The following is a 21989-nucleotide window of genomic DNA, read 5'->3' on the forward strand; positions in this document are numbered from 1 at the left end:
CTATCAGAAAAGTACAATTAGTGAACTTGCACTTTCCAATCATGAAAACTGTCATTAACAATCTATTAATGCAAGACAGATAGAATCGTTTTTATTGTTGCTTAGGACACTAGTACAACAGAAAAGAAATTGCTATCTCAAATCCCCTTTCTTAAGTATTTTTTTAACATTATAAAACTCATCGCACCTGTTTTTTCAGAATTTCAATATGACCATCCTTTTATGATGAGAAAGACAGACAGGTTCTCAGACTTATTCACGAAAGCCCAGATATATCTATGCAGCCAGTAAGTACCTTGTAAAAGCATAGAATCCTGTTCCTCATAATCATATATAATTCCTACCACACACCTTTGCTCAACTAAAAAGGGTAGGGCAGAGACATAATTGCAAATCAGACATGGGAAGTTAGCAAGTTCCTTTAAAAATGCCCTGTAAGTGATAATGTCTTTCTAATCATAAGTTTATGCTGTGCTAGACAGATTTTGCCTCCCCACCTCTGCCTGTCCCTGGCATTGCAAATTTAACTGCAGCCAAGGCAAATTAATTATGTCTGGAGAAAGGAACAGATTTTTAATTTTTTGTTGCACTGGACTGTCCCCCACGTGAGTTTATAAAATGAGACTTTTCAGTTCAGTAGAAATTATTTGAAATGGCTTTCTGTCTCTAACCTAGGCCTGTTTAATTAATTTACCTTGGGAAAAATAATCTTTTCTTCTCCAAGTAAGTATTCAATCCTTTTTGAATGTCTTCTAAGAGAGTATTTGCTTCCTCAAGTCTGTCTAACAGCATGGGTTGTTCAGTTGCTGCAAGTACCTTTGTGTCTTTCACCTTTGTAAAAACAAATACACAGCAAAAACTGTTAAAAGTTGCAATAGGTTTGTACAGTAACATTGTTATCACCAATCACAAATCTATATATTATTCTCTGTAGTGTGCCTTCATGTTATTAAATATATCTGCATTATTTGATAGGTTTGCTTTCCAGATTGTCAATTTCACCAATTTGAACTTTACAGACAATGATGCAACAAGGAAATATTCACAGGAATTAAAATCTTTGGCACTTGCTCCTGTGTCTTGAGCCTGCTACATTTTTTTCCATTCACAAGTAAGTTCTGTCAAACTGAGCCACAGTACATGACAATTGTTCTCTGTCCTTGCCACCTAGGTTGCATTTTTTCTTTCTGATAACACTACTTGTAATTTGAAAGGACACACCTATTTCAGAACAGGCTTCATCATTCACCAAGTCTGAGATGTTAGATGGGTCTCAAGTTCTATTTAGTTTATTCTGATATTATTCAGATATATTCAGAAATTCAGATAATAATATCTGATTATTTCAACACCTTTAATTCGCAAACACACACCTTTAATTCGCAAACACACACTCCCTATGTTTTTGACAAACACCTCAGCTCACACTACCACTAAGTATCTGGCCTCTTACCCAACTTCTTACTTACAGGGAACAGAACAGGATATGCAATTGCACTTACTATCCCTATTACCTTATCCTGACACACTATCATCTCAGTACGTATTCATCAAAGTTTTGAATAACCATTCCCCCACATATTAGAGAACAATCATAGGCAAAAAAAAAAAAAATTAGTTGCTCTAATAATGTGTACACCTTAAAAGCCTAATGCAAAATCTAATCGTATCCAGAGAAGTCTTTCTACAAACTGTTAGTGAACTCTAAAGGAGATCCTGAAAGCACAAACCATCCATCTTTCTACCTAATTCTGATAATTTAACCATACAAAAGCCAGAAAATTTAGAATTAAAATGTTACTTGAACTCTAATTTGTCCTGCAATATCCAGCCTTTACAGAAATCTCAAAGCAATCATGATACAATCTACCAATTTTACTGCAACACTAGATTTTGGTGGGCTGTAGGTAAGGGATTTTCCACTCCATATTATACATTCTTGTGACTTAAACACAAATATCAAGCTCCAGAAGAGCTAGTATATCTTCATGATAGTAATAATCATTTTACCAGATGGGGATAAAAACACATGCTTTTTTAAATGCAAGCACTTACCACTTGTGCCATAATATCCTTCCAGTATGAATCCACAACCCCGAACTTTCTGCCCTCTTCAGGCATTTGAGCTATAATGTCTTCTGAACTAAAAATTGGTTCCAAATACAACCATGTTGCCTGACATTTTAACCAGCTATCTAGAATATCCTGCATTAAACACAGCTTATCTTCCCAAGCCTGTAATGAGAACATTTGATATTTAAGCAAAATTGTATCAGTAATTAATCTACGCTGAGGAATCAGAGCACGAGTTGTTTGGTTTCAAATTAAAATAACAAAGAGAGAAAAATACCCACAGTTGAACAATTTTAAAAAACAGAAAAACTTCATTCTTCTAAAAACACTAACAAACACATGAAAATTTCTTATAAACAACAGATGTATTCTTTCACTAGCATGGTCTATGGAAAGTTGTGAGAGAACTGCCTAAATAGTGCAGAGATGACTAGCATGGCAATCCAGAATCTCTTCTTTTAATTCTACTGTTGTACTTTCTACCTTATCATCAATGAAATGATAAAAGCTTAACATGGTATTCAGCAGACTGAGTAAATGTCAGTTCACAGGCCCTATGTGGAGTGGGTTCAATGTTTGGCCCACCAGAAAAAGCTATTTCATGCAACTCTAGCAGTACAAATCAGCAGTAAAAGCAGAGATTCCTTCTGAATAAAGAATCTCAGACTGCATTGCTTTTGTGACTTTGACAGCCCATGCTGTAAGGGATATGCAGGGAATGTACTGCAGGGAGAAAACACAGCCAGCCTTTACTGTTCATTATTCTGCAAGAGGTACATGGAAATTGTTTAAGATAGCTCTGTATCAATCGTTCCTTTTCATTTCACTCAGCTTTACCTATGATTTGGCTAAAGTCCACAGGAAAGGATAGAATTTAGGTCTTAGCATTGCATACAAATCATCACTATTAGGCCAGAAAAAGTGATACTAAATACTGATGGAAAGAAGTCTCTTCTCTCTGCATAATCTTTCTATTAGAAATTCATCATCTTTAAGATCACATCTTTACAAAATAGTAGGACAGCTAAACAAATTTGAAACCTTATGGATCATGCCAATAACAGAGGATTACAAATAAATTCTCTCTCACAGCTGAGACACCTATGTCTTTTTATACAATGCAGCGGGATTTGTTTAAATCAACTGACCCATTCCCAAAACATTCAGCTAAAACCCCATGCTTGCAATGAATAGATTAGCAATGCAATTACCATTTCTTTAGAGGTAAAGCAAGCTTTGCATACCATTGTCTGGAAACCATTAATTCAAAGCTCTTGAAGAAAAATATGAATGTGAGTTCTTAGAAACAGTTAAAAACTATATAACTTCTTATCACGCCAAAACACCTTAAAGCACTTAAGGAAAGCTTATTACAAGACAAACAAGCTCAATCAAACCAGCTTTTCCTTACCTGGCATTCAGCTTCTATTGGTTTGATGAAGGGAGAGCCACACATTGTCTGAGTCTTAACAATGTGATCATCCAGCAAAAGCTGAATGTCATCAATTGCTGACAGGATGCTGGTGTTCTGTAAATACATCACATTTTGATAAGGGAAATACCAGTTGCTTTATTTCACTGCTCTTAAGCCTCACATTCATTTGGCTTCCTGTTCCCCCCTTCCCTATGATGGTTGAAGGTAAGAAAGCAGCAAGGCATTGAGAAAGCCTGCAAGATGTTTGAAGATATGAAATGGTATCTCCACTGTACATCTCTGTTTCGAAGGTCAAGAGATAGATTGTTTTATGAATGAGAAACTAGCCAGGGATGCTAGTGACTTCTCACTCAACCTTTTGCAGTATGATTCTTATATCTTCAGGGCAAGTTAAAATTTCACTGCTGTCCAACTTTCCATACAACAATGAAGAAGCTCTCAGGCTTACAGTTTTGTTAGATTGAGTATGTTGAGATCACAAGTTACCCAGATACTAAGGACAAAATATAAGGGGATATAGTAATAGATAAATAGTAACAGAGACATTTGCCCAGGCTCTGGGGTATGATACCAGTTTTCATCATGCCACAATGAATCAGGTGTAACTTCCCTTTAATATTTCTCAATTGGTATTCAGAATCAAAGTAATTCTTTTCAACAATATATATGTATTGATTTGGTGTTTACTCACAGTATCCCTGTACTTCACCAGACTGAACTGCATATTGTCCCACTCAAATTTCATTTTCTCTATCGATTTCTCTAAGGAATACTCCTTACTCGCAGCTGCTCCAATAGGTTCCAGCCTAAATTGAAATCAAACATATCTTTGAAATGTTTTTGCAACATAGCCAAAGAGCAAAAAAAAGCAGTTGTAAGTAGAGTTGCATATCAGACTACAATTCATATGAATTTGTTAATAATATCATAGCTTTTATTTCAAGGAATATTTTTTTGCACTTCCAGGGTCACCAAGTTAGAGATATTAATATTAATTTGAAGATAAATATAGACAGAAAATTCTGACTGGGCACATAAAGTGGTTTAGGAATATGACTCTGGTTTTTGGTGCTTTTGTGCTACAAGAACAATTGACAGTTCTATCCATAGCTTGATAAAATACAGCTGATTTTACAGCACATTCTAACTGCACACAAAAAAACCCAAACAAACTATTAGCTGGTATCTGACATATGAAATACAGTGACTATCTAAAAAATGAGAATAAACTTCTTACTGATCAATGTATTTTGAGAGTCCAAATTCCAACATGTTTTTTAGAGTAGTAGTTTCATTAGGTCTGATCTCACATCCTACAATTTCACTAATCTGAAAATAAAATACGAATTAAAATCTATTACCAAGATGCATGTTTGTAACAGACTTCTCAAATGGCAAGAAATAAATGCTGAAGTAGTATTAATGCAACCTCCTAATTTGCTTTTCCACCATAAATTATTAACTCAGAGAAGGTCCTGTCTGTACCACTACAAATTTCAAAACGGGTTCTATCATGTGACAGGATAAAGGCTCTTCTTATTGTGAAATACAGAACTATTACCATATTTCACAGTACGAAATATATAAAGTAGTATAGTGAACGGCCAGTTTCTGTGGTAGAGTACCCTCAGAGTTAAAGCAGAGTTTCAAGTACCTGCTTCCAATGTCTCTCCTTCACTCCACGATTGCAGGCAATTGACAGGACAGGAAGATGCTGTTTAAATTTATCAAGCTTAAACTTCATAGTTTCTGCTAAGCGTCTAGGCCCAGCCAGATCTGGAAAACTCTTACTGAGGTTGTACATAGTCCTCCACATAGTTCCAATTTCTTCATTAATTTCATCAGCATTCAACTTCTGGAGAGATCCTGAATACGACAGCATAAAAAAAGCACAGCAGACACATCAGAATAGGGAGTTTTCCAGGGTGGTTTATCTATCGGTATTTAGAATAATTCTCCTTTAAATGGAAATCAATTGTGTTACAAAAGATGATCTTAATGCAAAATCCAATTCAACAACTGTATTTCACAGTTTAACAGCATTTATTTCTTCAAAATTTTCTCACAATTAATCAACCTCTTCAGCTTCTACTTAACTGACTGAAAAATGACATGTTTCATCAAATCAAATGAAATGAACATCAAAGCCTCACCATTCATCCATTCCTCAGATTTGGTATGGAAATTATATGCTGTAATCCAAAGTTGCTCAAAACGTTGTTTGTTTGCAATTATAGCTTGCAGTTGAGGAAATAGACTCTTCTCCAGCCCAAGTAACTCTTCTTCTTTATGAATAGCCTTTAAGGGGAAAAAAATATGTTTTTTAAAAAAACATATCTTATTTTCATCAAAAATTCCTACTGTTTTTTAAACTTTTACATAGGTAATATTGAATACAGTTTTTTAAAATGTCATAAAGACAGCCAGATTTGTAGATTTAGGCCTGCAGAGTTTAGGTAAATAAGACAAATGTGTTCTTGAAAATTCCCCTAGGTATTTGTATCTTTTACTACTCAAATATAAAAGTATGCTTCTATTTTAAAAATAGATAATGCACCATGTCATTCAGTGAAACCAAGGCTCACAAGTCACCAACCCACTTTGAAACGGGGATGTAAGCTCCTCAGTCACATAGGCTTATAGGATGTATTTTTTAACTTGTGATTATTTCTTTCTGTGACAGAAAGATCTGGGAGTTCCAACCAAAACAGATATTAATTGCTGTGCTTATTCATGGTAAGATACTGTCTTTGTCCAAAAGACCTTACAGTATAAATCAATGTGCAAAGATTTAGAGTTAAAAAAAAAAAAAAAGAATTGCCTTCTTCATTTTACAGGTAGGGAGGTGAAGCACAGAGAAATACTGTCTGAAATGCAGACACTGAATTCAGATTGAGTCCCAAGTCTGCGCTTTTACGATGCCAACAGACCTTTCATAAAACTTTTAATCACTCAATGTGAGATGCAGGCAGAGAAACATAAGTATTGACATTCCAAGACAAATTTTAACTTCAAGTATTCACTAAGCTGTTTGTCATGTCATTTAAATTGTGTGGATACACCCCTCATCAGGATCATGTATTGAGAAACTTAATTACTTACCCTGATCTACCTATAACAACATATCAGTGCTGTTAACTGACATTAATTAAATGTACTAGATGCCTTTAAATCAGATTATGAGTGTTCATATGTAGGACTAGCAATTTATCTAAATCCTAAACTCATTTAATTGGTTCAATTTTTTTCTGTTGAACGGGACTTAATTAAAATCTTGATCCTTAAGGCTCCACATATGCAGAAATCTCATTGTCTCACTGTGATTTAGAAGATTAATTAAGCCACACAATGCCTGTGAGATCTCTCGTAAGTAACCATTCTGATTTCCCAGCAGAGGCACAACTAAGACAAACTATTCAACCTAGAACCACACAGTACAAGGGATGGAGAGCCCTAAATAGAATCTAGGAATCCTGGTCTTCAGTTTCCTTCTAGCATCTGAAACTTCCCTTTTTGTGACACAACACATATCTAATGCCTATAGGCAACTTCTGGAAATGATACAAACAGTTGAAAAACATTTGGTTTTAATTAGAGGACAAGCAGAGGGACTGAAAACACAGCTTCAGCAGCACAAACACAATTCAGGGAAAATACCACTTCCCTAACATCCTGCTCCTGCTAACTCTGCCAGAAGAATTCTGTTTTCCAAGGAGAGCATCCTGCTACTACTGACTGCTTAGAAAAACTGAATGGCAGTATTTCAATTTAAAAAGCTCTCCAAGCTGTTTTCCCAAAAAATATGCTCTTAAGCTCAGTAGTAGGGACAACTCAGCATACAGGGATAAGAAGATATTTGCCACGTTTGTGACTTTGGAAATTTTAAAGCCATCTTGACAATATATGTCCAGAACTCTGAAAAAAACCCCAAACAGGAACCAAACTTTTGCTCATCCAGCACACTGCAACCCACTCCATACTTGGCTAATCAATACTAACCTCAGATTCTGTTAGTGCATTATCTAGATTCTTATTTAACTCTTTAAATTTCTCAGCGTTGTTCTTCATTTCTTCTATGGTCATGACATCCCGCTTTTTGTAGCTTTCTACTTCTCTATTATAACCTTCAAGAGTTTCCACAAACTGAGAACACCTGAGGTAAAGATAGCTAAGGTAATATGATGTTCTGTTTCACTCCTTTTCAGGTTTCAATTATTTTACTAATTGTAACAGGCACTGACAAATGAAATCTGATTTCAATACTATAGTGTAAAGTAAATACAGATGCCAGTGAAAACCCATTAATCAGTTACATCAATACTATGTAGTTCATACGATTAGAATCCAAGGTTCATTTTCATATCTCCTAATTGATTTAGTTCACTTGTATTTGCTACTTTTTTTACTTGGAGAAAATAAAGGAAGAGTAAAAATAATGTAACAAAATTATGTGTAATGCTGTCCTAAGCAATGTAACAAGATAAGGCTATCAATATTCTACCAACATCCTTAATAATTCCTCCACTCAGACCTATTTAAACATAACAATATTCTAATTTACCCTCATCAACAGTATTTTTCTGAAATCTCCATGATACTGTAAACGGTTTCTTCCTGACTTTCTCATGTCCCTTCCACATTTTTCTTCTTTGACATTATCTCCCTTTAAATGAAAATTAGATTTTTCTTTTTTTTTTAAATACCCAGTGAAAGAAAATGTTTTAACACCATACCTTTCAAGCAAAACCATCTCTGCATGATTCCTCTTCTTACACAACTGATCTCTACTGTTTTCAAAGATTATCTCAATCTGATCAGGCCAATGGAGAACTGTGCTATTCAGGTTTATGTCATCATCTAAAATAAAAAATATGTAGACATATTGAAGAAAATACTTTTAATCAATGAGCTAATAGAATGGCAGTTGTGAAGAGTAGACAAAATAGCTAAAACTGTATCTAGGAATAAGCTGTCTAAGAAGCTACATATTTCAAGTTGCTGGCTGAATTACCTTCATTGCAAAGAGGACTGGTTGCCTAGAACAAGTTAGATTGTTAGCAAAACTCTAAAATCAAGCTAAGAATGTGAAATTCTCTGAATAAGACCTTAGCCAGACAGAGAAAATCAGTAAGAACAGCTATTTCAGAATATAAATTCTGTTCAACTACACACAGAGACAGACCACTCCTAACTAAATATCTGTATCTACATAAGGTGGATAGAAGCAAAGTTTAAACCATTTCTAGTCCACAATGTGTAAATGCTGAACTATTCACAAAAGCTAGAACACAGTAACCACAATGAGCACACATCTTCATATTTTGTCTGTTTGCTGCATGCACTTAGGTCATTATAACTAATTGCAGTCCACATGCTTATAAATCCAGCTACAAAGAATACGTAATTACAAAATACTGCGCATGCGAACACTCCAGTCCAAAATGTAACAGAAAATATCCTGGCTTCCACAGGCATCCTAATTTTTATCAGAAATAAATTCTAATAAACATGGCATATCCTAGTTATTTCTATCACTGTCTGTTCTGAGAGTGTATTCTGTTTAAGGAGAAAGGATCATCCTGCCGCTAAAACGAGTATGCATTCATATAACTGCTCTTCACTTTTATGTATGGAAAATAACATACAGCAACTGTGAACGGCACATTTTTGCTTTGAACAGAAGTGCAAACTAAAAGCAACTTTTGCAGATGCTTCTTTCACCTTGGAGATCAGCCTTTATATTAACAAAGAACAGCAAGCTATCATAGCAGAAAAACAAAAGGTCTCCACTGACTTAATACTCAACTGCAGAGATGCAAGTTCTCACACTTTCCAAAAGCTGCCATAGAGTCTTTGAGACACAGCTTTTTAGATGGTTTTCACTGAAGACTTTTTATTGAATAACACAGAGGTGTGACCCCATTTGGCCAGAGTACATGACATGAATCTGATAATGCCTAGGACATTATCCAAAACACAGAAAAAAGCACTGCCTGTGCTGTATGCCATTTCTCTAACCATTCCTTCCTGCATTGCTACATTTTGGTCTCTAAAAAATTCTCTTTATTCCCTGTCTCTTGGAGCTTTCCATCAGCATTCTAGAAGATGCAACATTTATGCATGTCAGGCCCAATATCTATATATAATTATTTTCATATGGAGACTTTTATATTCTTTAATTGAGACATACAAGAAAGATTAGCATAGTCCATGAGGAATTCCAGTCTGTGTGCTGCTTCAGCAACCTCCTGTCTCAGTTTAAAAACAGTAACTTCATTGGATTTCTTTAAGTATGCATCAAATTCCACTAGCTCTTCAGTGTTCAGAGGCACCTCACTCATTCTCTTCGCAATTAAGTTATATTCATTACAAATTCTACAACAAAAACAAAACAGACATATCACTGTGATCCTAAGTGAAGAGAGATGTAAGATACTATTAATGAAGTTTGCCTTTAAACAAGAATATTAACTTTCTTAATAAATTAACGATTCAGATTGAATACACACAGCAGACAGGCATTTATACAGGATGCCACTTTACTCTGTACAATCAGTCATACAGTCCTACTATGTTTACAAGAACTGATACATAATAGCATGATTGCTCAGTTGGTTACAAATTATAATTACCAGCATATTAACAGTTTCCCTCCTATAGGTTTAGAACTTCCTTTTCAAGAGCCAATCTGTTGCAGAAAGAAAGGTTTGGACTCACAAGAAAGAGCTCATTTCCACAGCAACTAAATCAGCTGCACAGTATGAAACAAAGTTGTAAAGAGAAAAATTATTAAACAATCAAGTTTATTTTACATTGTACACAGTAACAGAAAATAGAGAAAGGAAGAAATCCTGTTATTTTCCTTCTTCCCAGTGATAGATCTTCTTGTTCCAGATCCCAGTTCAGTACTGCAAATACCTATAGAGACGGCAGGCATGCAAACAGCAACCATACACAAAGGATAGGCTCACTTAACATTTCGAAGGCTTGAGTTGGTTTAAGTGTTCAGCATAAGCTCATTGTCTAGATCCCATCCACAGTAAGTGGAGGCAGAGAGGCTCCTTTAGACTGTAGTTCATCTCCACCTGGAGAAGCCCTTTAGACAGGTGGGTTAAATAATTTCTTCTACAGTGACTGTCTCTCTCCATTCACTGTGGAAGCATTCTTTACCTCCCAGAGTGTTTGTTAGTGTGTGTTTGGTTTTTTTGTTGGGGATTTTTTTAAATTATTTTTATTATTTATTAAACTTGCCAAAATATGAGGTCAGGACCATTGTTTCCCTAAGGAAAAAAAAAAAGGGAAGAAAAGGAAGAAAAGGAAGAAAAAACTCCAACATACTACATTCTTCATGTTGCTTTAGCTGGACATCAGCAAGGGAAGCAAGGACCTCAACCCAAATCCTAGGAGGTCAGTAAAGGAGGAAAAAACAACTGCATATTTCCAGTCTAATCTCTATGTACACCCTATACAAAATAAGTTAGATATCTATTTACAAGTATTGCTGTTCCTGTAAATTTTAAATACTCACTTTGGTTCCCCTGCATGTGTCTGGTCAGGATTAGAAAACACAGCAGATGAATAAAGTTATCTCATGCACAGATATCAGTATTAGTCCATGCAGACAGCAAGAACCACACATGCTAACAACACGTACCTTTTATTTAACTCTCTGTTTTCCATCACTGCAAATTCAATCAATCTATCTTTAAGACTTTGGGTCCGATTGCAGAGTTCCTCATTCAGTTGTACAGCATCCAGACAGAACAACGCCAGAGGGACAGTGACATGCATGGAAGCAATCTCTCTTTTCAGTTTTGTTAAGCTGTCAATCTTCTACAAATGGAAAATAATAAATCTGCTATTTTTCCTTAAAGTCTATAGATGAAAAATGCTACACTACAACTAATTAGTTCCCATCTGGTAAATAGATAATATATACCAAAGAGAAGAAGGAACAGCTATTTTTTATCTTTCCAGAGCTCAATTTGTATCCACAGATTCCACAACTAAAAGCTTTGCACAGCAATATGTCATATTAATAAACACCACAAGTTGCCTAAAGAAGTATTTAGCCATAGGCTGAGTCAGGAATACAGAGAGAAAAGTAGACAGGGCTGACTAAGGACAGGACAGTCAAAAGACCAGCAAGCTGATTCACCAGATACTTTGGGTAGCCTTCCACTGGACTTCTACTGAGACTCAACAGACCTATAGAAGAAGGCCACAAAGAAACCTCCCACATTTACACAGCAGCCCTACAGCAAGGAGCTATGTAAACTGAGATGGGTTCCCAAGGGTAAAACAAGCGATTTGAAAGGGAGTTCTTTAGGCATATGTATTAGGAAGTCAAGTGTGGTATGTTAGCTGCTGTATGAACTTGTAACAGTTGTCAGTTACTTATTACCTCTGTTAAAGTTTCTAAAGAATGTCCTCCTTTCAAGAAATCTGTGACATCTTGCTGTGCATTATTGTTCAAAAGATTGCTGTATTTCCTATACATGTTTAAATACCTTAAACACAGAAGATCACAAAAACAAATATAAGACCGCAATGTGAAGATTCTCTATAACAAGAAACAAATCAACTCAAACTGTTTGTTTGAGTCAAATGGATATCGTTATGAACCTGAGGGTTTGGATGGGCAATGGAGTTAACAGCCAAAACTTACTTTTCTGGGCCAAGTATGTTGCTCTCAAAGATCTCTTCAAGTTTGTTCACATACTCTGAAAACAATGATTCATCTGGTTTGACTGTACCAAGAGTGAGATCATCTCTTTTTAATTCTGGAAATAGAAATCTTTCTACCTAAAGGGATTGAAAATACTGTAGTAACACATACAATAGAGGAAATAAGGTATTCTAATATCCATTCACCCACCACCTAAAAAAAATAAAATTGGTAAAAACACTGCAATGTGAAAAGGTTCTATTTGTAATTAACACTTGGTTACACAGTTTGCTTGCCAAAACTACATGAAAATTAAACTAAGGCTTTAATATAACTTGAATTTGAAGAAGAAAAATTCCTACACTCTCTTCTATAATCACAAAAGTTCACACAGTTCGTGATACACAACCCTTATCTTGATCTTCTATTTGTCAGTTTCCTGCCTCATTCATAGCTTTTTATACCATAGACAGTTTTTATTCAAATTGTATTTTGCACTCAGCTGTAACTTATCCAGTACCTTTGGAAGCTCCTCAGCACTGTGCAGGATCTCCCTGAAGCAATGACTGATTAGATCCCAACATTCTTTCAGAGGTGGTTCAAAGACAATCTTGGGTTCTTCCACACTGAGTCTGACTGTTAGTATCGGAGGTACAAAGAACTGCATTTCTTGATACGGTCCTCTAAAATCACTTCCATCCTTAGGGAAAAGAATGAAAATTGTATGTGCCAAAGAAATCAGCTATAACTCTAATAATTTTTAAAAGATTCAAACTTCCCCAAATCTCTTAACTACACAGCACCAATGGGATCTTCCTTCCCTGATTTTTATTCAAAACACTGATGTCCCAATACACAAGATTTTAAGGTGCCAAATCCTAAATGAATCTATAAAAATTGGAATTAGGAAACTGGATTTAAGCCTAATTGTCTTGATTTTCCCTTAAGTAACAGAAGTAAAGCACTAATTACCATACAGAACAAGTTCTAAAATACAGCCCCAATGCCTATAAAAAATAAAATCTAGAATCAAATGCAAGATGCTGAGTTTTTTCATTGCCTTGTATGGTTAGTAAGAACTGCTCTACCCCAAACTGCCTTTACAGTAATGGAGTCCTAACCCATGACTAGACTTGTAATGTAGATGTTACAGTGATTTTTAAAAAAAAAAAAAACCACAAAAAACCCCAACACCCCAAAAACCCAACTCCCCCCCCAAAAAAGAAAAAACAACCCTAAACCCAAACCAACATGCATGACAAAAAAACCTAAAATAAAAACCCCAACCATCAGCAACACCATCATCACCTAGATGCAATGCTTAAGGTAAGGTTTGACAGCATATTGTGTTAAGTGTGATCCCCTGGTTGCAGCGCAGTATTTAAACTGCCTCCATTATTCTGTTTAAATAGATTTAATTTTGTCTTGGTAAATTCTGGGTGGTTTGAAATTTAAAGAATCAATTTCCACTAAGAGGCAACTTTATCATAGCCAAAACAGTGGTAAAAACTCTCATGGTGTAATGCTTATTATTACAATTATGTGCATTACTTGAAATAATACTGGGCACCCGTTTGTGCAGACAGGAACACTACGCAGATAAATTACCCCTGCAAAGGATTACATGCATGGCTATGCACACTTCTGACTTCAAAAGGGATTGATCATGTGCTTTCAGAAAAACGTGTTTAAGTGTTTGGCCTGGTTAAGTCCAAGAAAAACAAAACTAAAATTAATTAAAAAACCCCACACACTCTCTCAAAACTAGACTAGAAAACTCCCATAAAATTCTTGTTGTAACCCTAAGCCTGCAAAATGATTATTCAAAAAACCAGTTCTTGACCATGTAAAAAGAAGTCCACTGAGAATGCACATCTGTTGGAAGGAACTAGCCATTCCGTTATGAAGGCAAAAGCTACCTGGGATATTTTAACTTTCAAAGAGCATTACATTTTATGGCTATACAAACTATTATCTCTATGTAACACTGAAAACTATAGACATACTTCACAGCATATACCTTGTGGATCATAAAAAACGCAAGAAGATCCTCTAAGGAGTTAACCACCATCTCACGTAATTGTAACGACATTAAAGTTGCCACCGAACGGAAATAGCTTTCAACTCGCTCAGAGGAATCGCAGTCATTTTCAGGAGCAAAATGAAGCCATTTCCTTTTCTGATCAAGGAAAATAGATGCACAAGTTGGAATCCACCTACAATGAAATAATATGGAGACAAAGTTTTTAAAAGCTTGTTAAGTCTTATTTTGCACCTTGCAATGAAATCTAAGCTCAGAATGACACAATGAGCAAAAATCAAAGGGCTAACAGAGGCGCTTAACTAGATGTCAAAGGAAACTGTACCCACCAGGACTTAGAGGAAACCTGAGTTTTAAGCTAAAGATTCTTCTTAGAATGGGTCCCTACTATTAGTTTAAATCAGTATTAACAGACAAAATACTACTGACAATATTAAATTATTAGCATTAAATGGGAAACTTGAGTTTGGAAGAGATCTCAGATGGCAGAATGCAGTCACCTTGTATCATGGGCTATTAGCTCACATAATCTCTTTACTAAATTAATTGATTTCCATAACTTAAAAAGTTAGATTTTCAGTCACTCTTTTTATAGATTCAGACTCCAGTCCTCTCGTAGTTAGAAACCATCTAATCTCCAGTCCACATTTATTCACAGTCAGTTTATTCTCCTTTATTCCCAAGTACTTTTGCAGTTTCAATAGCTCTTCCAGCATCTAGATGTTTATTCCTCTCCACAACTTTCCCCTTTCTTTTGGCAGCCTTGTGGTTGGAACTACTTCATCACAGTCTAAGATCTGTTTTAAATAGGGAGCTTCATGTAAATCAGACCCTAAAATACTCTTATTTATCTACTGTTACTACAGTTGGCACTGACTTGTTCTGAAGAATATTGTGAGCTTCCATACAGTGTCTTCGAACGACCTCCTCAAATTCTGCAGGCAACAGTGGCAGGTCTCTACACAGCATTTCTTCAGTGCGAACAAATCTTAGATGACTATACCTATGGGAGTAAAACAAACAGTAGATATTTTAGGGAATTCTGTTTAAAAAAACCCCATGAAATATAGTCAGAAAGGTCTCATATATATTTATAAACACTAATAAAGTAATTTCATTGATGCATATCACTTCATTGCTAAGCTGTCCGACAAGTTAATTCTAATGAATTTTTTTTGCTATTGGCAAACAATAGGTGTCACAAATTTCATTCTGTACTTCTTATACTTAAAATTGTTTTAAGTTTTTGCTGAAATGATCAGAACAATTTCCTGTCCTTTTCCTAGAGTCACTATTGTATCCAGGCATTAAAGAACATACAGAATGACACCTACTGCTTCTATTCCATATTAATAGCAATATGTATCTTTTCTGGATACCCTGTGGGGAAAAAAATAAAATTTCTTCAGCAAGGCATATATCACAGTCTGCAACATACAACAGCTTAAATTCTTGCAAATGTTACTTAAGCTCTGAGGATTACTATCTACCATATTTATATTTATAAGAATACATATATCAATTTTCAGCAGTTCCCAGAACAATTTACAACCATGGACATTTGAAAGAGACTCAATTTTAAGAGTTAATTTTGCTCATTTCAGGAATCAAGATGAGAATTCCAAATCACTATTTACTTGAGCAGTGAATCTTCGTTTAGGGATAAGACCTTTTAACAAAGGGGGCGATCTTTCCATAGCACAGTTATCCATTCTTTACTGCGGACATGTAAAGCATGCTCATGCCTGCATTCAGAGTCTACAGGAAACAACCATTTTATGTTGAAATTCTTACAGGCTCAGAAAAAAAAATAAAATTGAAAACAGAACAAATTTTGCCACTTTTTCTCTATTGGCTTCCCCAGGATCTCTGTAGCATATGTAGGTAAGTTAGCAGATGCAGTCTAAGCCATAAAAAGAAAACATTCTCAATGTAATTAAGAGCTTATGAACAAGACATCTTACTGAGAAAGCCAGAGCTGTTGCAAAGTGGGCATCAGTGGATTCACTACGAACAGATTCCTTTCATTCCAGCTTTTCACTTCTTCATAACAGCTGTGCCATGGGACTGGTGCACGGACAACTCTCTGGGGAAAAGGGCGTGGGGTACTTGCAATAAACAGTCTCTCTCTTTCAGCTGGATCCATCAAGATGTAATCAACTAGAACAAATCATATATATCATGGTGAGACTGCAGGTATGGTCAAAACTTGCAGATGAAAAACACAGTATCTCCATGGTTCAGGAAGTTGTATAATTCCGCCTATTTAAAACTTACACACTGTCATATAGTTACTTGCAAGCTTCTAGGATGAAATACAGGACTATAATCAAATTACCAATTTGACTACAAAATAATTTCAGAAAAAGAAGACAAGAATTGGTCCTGGTTCTCAAAACGGGGGACAGGAGAAACACCTTTTCGTTCTGTTTCCAGTTGAAGCACATTCATTTTGTGCTTCAATTCCTCATACACAAACTAGGGGCAGAACGATCTCCTTTTCAAGGATGATTTTTAGAAGGCTTCTTAAATGTTTCTGAAACACTCTTACAAATCATCTGTTGCATCTAGGAATGATATTACATTCAAAGGGTTGATCTTGGACCTGCTAAGTGCCCAAATTCATGTGCTACCAGTTCTGATCAATGACCTATACACATGGGATTAACAGAAACTGGGAAGCAGACTCACTACCCCTTGTTGACATTAGCATTACCACCAAAAGCGATGGTAAAATTGTGAATTAATAAAAGGCAAATTAAAGGGTACTTAAAAAGATATCAGAGCCTATAGAAGGCAGAGTGAAAACCAATCAATCTCTCATTTTGATGCTGTCATGAATGAGAGGCCACACCTATTTACTGGTCAACATATTTAAGAAAATTGAAAGCAATTATTTCACATGGGGAAAACCCAATGAAACTGTAAGACTACTAGAAAGCAACTTAAAAAAATCTCATGTTCTACAGAACTTCCTCTTTCACATTCACTTTTAGAGAGGCATTACTGAATTTCAAGGATTATGACATTCTTTTGTATTTATTTATATATGATGATCTTCTATGTGTTGAACATGAGCAATATAATCATGCACATTAATGTGTCATCTAATTTTCCTTAATCCTGTAATGTCTTAAATGAAATTCTTTGAACTTGTGAAACGAACCCAGCGTAACATTGACTTCAGCAGTTATGACACAGATTAATTTGGCTGTTAATGTGTATCACTGACCTACTGCAGAATACAAAAAAGTTTGTCTGGGAAGTATCTGTTAAAATAGCCTAGTTTATCCTCTCCCCACATCAGGATCAACTATACTTACAGTGTTGTTGACTATATTTGTCTATCACGCACTCCAAAGCAACATTCATCAATGAATCAAAGCACATTCATCAATGAATAATCTGTTGCAGTGCTTCACGATCTTTATAGTCACGATCTATTTCTAATTTCTTATCTAATTTTTTTTGCTGCAAATTAAGATGATCAGTCCTTGTCAACCATCATTTGATCAATCACCTTTATACATCTGATGAGGTGATGCAGAATTATGCATTTTGAATGTGATTTGGATTTGAATTAGGAATGGGAAATGGTGTGCGTATGGACAAAATGATTCTATGCACCCAGAACTATAGTAATTTCTAACTTCTGTAGCTAAGTGATGGGATGTAGGGTCTAGCAAACAGGTATTTGTTGAAACTGGAATGTTATCTAGCACGATCACAGATTACATTCTCTCAGGTATCTATTGCAGTTCTACTAACCCCAAAGGGGTGCCAAGAACAGAAAGTAGACTTGCTTTCAAAGGGCAGTGAATGTCTACATACTCTGAATTACTAAGAGATTCTGAGTCTTACCAATGGCTTTCATGAGGCTGATACGATAGTCTGCCTTAACCTCTTCTTTTAAACTTGCAAGTAAATTCTCCAGGTTTGGGTTAGCAATAATGTGAGTTGGAATATGCTTTAAAATTACATTCATCACTTCCTTATCCTGAGGTGCCAGCATGTCTTCCTGCACTCCATTATATATGTAGTAACAGTACCTCTAAAAAATAATGTTCAAAATAATATATTTACTGTATGCATCTTCTGACAGATAATGAATTACTACAAAGTATTTTTAGCTTTTCTATCACTTGAACCTTTTCCGCAATTGAAAGGTGCTTGAATATAATGGATTTGGATATCTCTTGGTTCTTTGTAAACCACTGTCAATGCCCGACATTTTTGCAATACTTCTGTTTTGATGTACACATATATACCAACAGAACTGAGTGCAGCATATACTGATCTCTGAAGTACTAGCCAACAATGTGAGAGGTTAAGAATTTGGGAAGATACTTCTACGCGCAAACTCATTAGAACAAAAACCAAGACTAAGCAGGTAGAAACAAATGGGCAAGGTGTAGACAATATTTAACAGCAGTTTGATATATTGAATATTTACAACTTCTAAACCTCATGTACTGCCCTATATATATCTACATATACTGCAGATGATTACTACTTTTATCTTTAAAAGAAATTCTATAAATACCTCTAAATCATTTCCTGAAGGTGGCTTTTCTCGCTTACTTATCTCCTTCTCATGTAAGTGCATAACAACAAATTGTTCTTCTGGGGTCAATGGTTGGTTGTCTGTATAATGTATGACGTGTAATTCTGGCGTATGAGCAGATGCACAGAGTGAAATGGGATCCAAACTGTTTAACAAAGTTGGTGTACTTCTGAAAAAGGAATATAAGTTTAGGGAATAAAGCAGCAGTAATGGATTCTTAAATCAATATGAACAAATGATGAGTATTATATAAACCACTTACACTGCACTGAGGACAAGTATGACCTATGAAGTATTTCAATCACTCATAAAAAACCTCAGTAAAATTGTGTAACATCTGACAGGCAGTACCTTATAAGCAATTTCATCAGACCCTAGACCTACCAGCACTATTATTCAGATTGCCCAAGATCTCCACCTATTTTCAGGTGATTATCTTACCAAAATCTTAACAATTTAAGCCAAAAGTTCAAATTTGCTCATTTGCGTAAGTGTTACACTACAGACTTCTTTTTCATGGTTATAGGCTGTTTTCTATAGGACTTTTGTCCACATTGCTCAGAATGAACAATACTCAGTCAACAAGCTTTTGGCTCCATACTTGATCTACTTCACATTATCAAGTCCTTAGTTGAAGAAAATCTAAATATCCCTTTTGTTTTTTTTCTAGTATTCATCACCATGTTATCTTAACAAGGAGTAAAAAAGTTAGTATCATAGCACTTCCAGAGAGGATTATTTCCTTGTTTTACTGATGAAGAACACAAGCACAAAGAAAATAAAAAGAAATATTTACTACAGCAGAGCACTCAATTTGACACAACTCTAGAAGCATTAGAAAGTATTTAAACCCTCACAGCAAAACTGAGACTTCATTTCTGCAATCTGTATCTCTACCAACTAAACTCTTGAGTTCTTAAGTCAGTAATTATGAAAGCAAGATGTTTCCTTTACCATGCCAAAGACTGAAATTTGTCCTGCCACAAAGAAGTAGTTAAAAGCTGCTGTCACTTCAAACACCACAGAATTTCAGTCTTGATGCACATACATTTTTTTGCAGAGACTTAACATTTCATGCTTGGATGCTTAACATAGCATCCAAGTAAAAAGAAATATTAAATCACAACTCAGATATCTAGACTGATTGTAATATTCTGTATCTTTAGAACATTACAGTACATACCTATCAGAATTCCATTGACTTCTTTGTGTAAGTTTGAGCTTTTTCCTAGAAGGATCAAATTCTTTCGAAGCTTTATGCACCAGTTAAGAAAATCACATACTGGAATATTTTTCAAGTAATGTATTACTTCAGACTGGTGAAAACCAGAGCTAACACAATCAATCAGATAATGAAGTAACAGAAAACTACAATGTTACAAGGAAGCCTTTAGTTTTGACCTAGCGTTTAGCAAGACACTAAAATCATCTGTTAAATAAACTTGCTGATTCTGGGACTATGACAGCATTTAGCTCATGCTGAAGACTTCAGTGCTTACTGACCTCCCTGCACAAACCATATTTTCTGCGCTGGGACTTTCTATCTTGAATAAAGAAAAAAGCACTCCTATAAGATGTATAGTTCCACCAAATATACTGCACATGAAAAATTTGCAAAGTACAAACTACTATTTTGTACTTTGTACAAAAATTTGTACAGAGTACAAACAAATAAACAGGTCTTTTAACAAAATTAACACATCATGCCTCTTCACCAAGAAAAGCACCATGACCTGCTTCCCACATCCCACCCATGTACTGGAGATATACACAGAGTAGAAGAACCAGGCGTATGTAAAAAAACTGTTAGAGATCCAATGAACACAACCAAACCTTTCTTAAATAGCATACAAGGGGACTATGCAGATATTGAAACTATTAAGTCTCATCTATCCCAGGGAAATGAAACAATTTCTAACACTTCAGGGAAGCAAAGCAACTATGCAGCATGAGTATACTCACATGCAGACTGACAGTATATAGAATCAACATGTTGAATCAACAGCATATAATATCTCACATTGTAGTATTTACATATACATGCACAGTTTACTAACCAGTAACATCAATTACATGGTTTAGATGTAAACAGTGTATTAAGCAACATTTCTTAGATTTGATCCTCAGGGAAAGATTTTAATGCCTGTCACCCATCTTGTTTTGCTATGCAAGATTTACGAATATGGACATAACAGGGGTGCACATCTAACTTGTTTCTGTTTTCCTGTTAGTACTAACTTTTACTTAGCAAAAGTAAGAACCAACCTGTATTTCGTTCATTTCCTGCTTTGCAAACAATTCCCTCCAAATAATTGCATGTGATTATTTGAAGGGACGAACTTAACTAATTAATCATATATTGGCCTTACCTTTATTACAGTTATTCACGCTTTTGGCAATTTGTCTATGCTGACCCTGAAGTGATAAGCTCATAAGCTTTTATTAGGGATAAGCGATTTTCCCAAGGATGATGCTTTAACAGATAAGCAATTAGACATAAAAAGGTATAGAACAAGCAAGGCTAAACTTATAAACACATTCAAATACGGATACACGGTGAGGCTGTTCTCTGCTCTGCTGAACCCAGTGACGTCCCTGTCATTGAAGAGGACTTTAATTTGTGCACATTTTTCAATTTTAAATCCCGTGCAGTAAGAGTATAGTTATTAGCTATGGAGTCACTCGGGCTTCGGTAGTAACTCTGTTCTTTGAATGGAGCTGCCAAAGTCCATGACGCTCGTTGCATCAAAGGAGGATAACAGCTCCTCTTAACAACAAGCTGAAATTGGAGAAAAAAAAAAAAAAAGCAGTAGTTTTACACAGCACAGTAATTTAAAGAGTCTTTTTAGAGCTAGAACTGGGTTAAAGATCAATAACTCTGACTCAAGAGTCATTTGACCCCCAATCTATTTTCAGATCCTGATGCTCCACACATGTATAAGAATAATTTTACACGGTGCTTCAGTAGGAGTACTTGTATGGCTTTTTGAATAATCAAAATATTTAACCCAAAATTTAACAGCAAATAATTAACTATAAATTCAAAAGAACAGATTTAAACTGCCAATGTTTAATGTCCAAATTATAACAGAAGTTGTAATGACACTTTTCTAAATAAAAGCAGCTCTACTGAAGGACCTGACAATCTGCTTAGTACTTTAACTTAGTAATTTAAATTATTTTTCCTGTCTTTACTTCAACTGCCAAA

At 35.4% G+C, this 21989-nt stretch overlaps 1 protein-coding gene across 1 annotated transcript in view; it reads right to left on the reverse strand.

Moving 5' to 3' along the window:
• DNAH3 (dynein axonemal heavy chain 3) overlaps positions 1–21989 on the reverse strand; it is a 66922-nt gene that overhangs the window by 42370 nt on the left and 2563 nt on the right. Inside the window, exons 4-24 of the mRNA XM_056337259.1 lie at positions 21335–21560; positions 19965–20034; positions 18761–18950; positions 18079–18268; positions 16182–16377; positions 15095–15220; positions 14197–14392; positions 12697–12876; positions 12177–12313; positions 11913–12018; positions 11163–11341; positions 9699–9883; positions 8242–8365; positions 7508–7661; positions 5662–5806; positions 5163–5374; positions 4746–4837; positions 4200–4314; positions 3485–3601; positions 2056–2235; positions 695–831 (exon numbers count right to left, since the gene is read on the reverse strand). Of these exons, the coding sequence (XP_056193234.1) occupies positions 695–831; positions 2056–2235; positions 3485–3601; positions 4200–4314; positions 4746–4837; positions 5163–5374; positions 5662–5806; positions 7508–7661; positions 8242–8365; positions 9699–9883; positions 11163–11341; positions 11913–12018; positions 12177–12313; positions 12697–12876; positions 14197–14392; positions 15095–15220; positions 16182–16377; positions 18079–18268; positions 18761–18950; positions 19965–20034; positions 21335–21560 (3257 nt within the window). The remainder of the gene's footprint in view (positions 1–694; positions 832–2055; positions 2236–3484; positions 3602–4199; positions 4315–4745; positions 4838–5162; positions 5375–5661; positions 5807–7507; positions 7662–8241; positions 8366–9698; positions 9884–11162; positions 11342–11912; positions 12019–12176; positions 12314–12696; positions 12877–14196; positions 14393–15094; positions 15221–16181; positions 16378–18078; positions 18269–18760; positions 18951–19964; positions 20035–21334; positions 21561–21989) is intronic.

The sequence above is a fragment of the Falco biarmicus genome, chromosome 4, assembly GCF_023638135.1.
Source record: "Falco biarmicus isolate bFalBia1 chromosome 4, bFalBia1.pri, whole genome shotgun sequence".
NCBI lineage: Eukaryota > Metazoa > Chordata > Aves > Falconiformes > Falconidae > Falco > Falco biarmicus.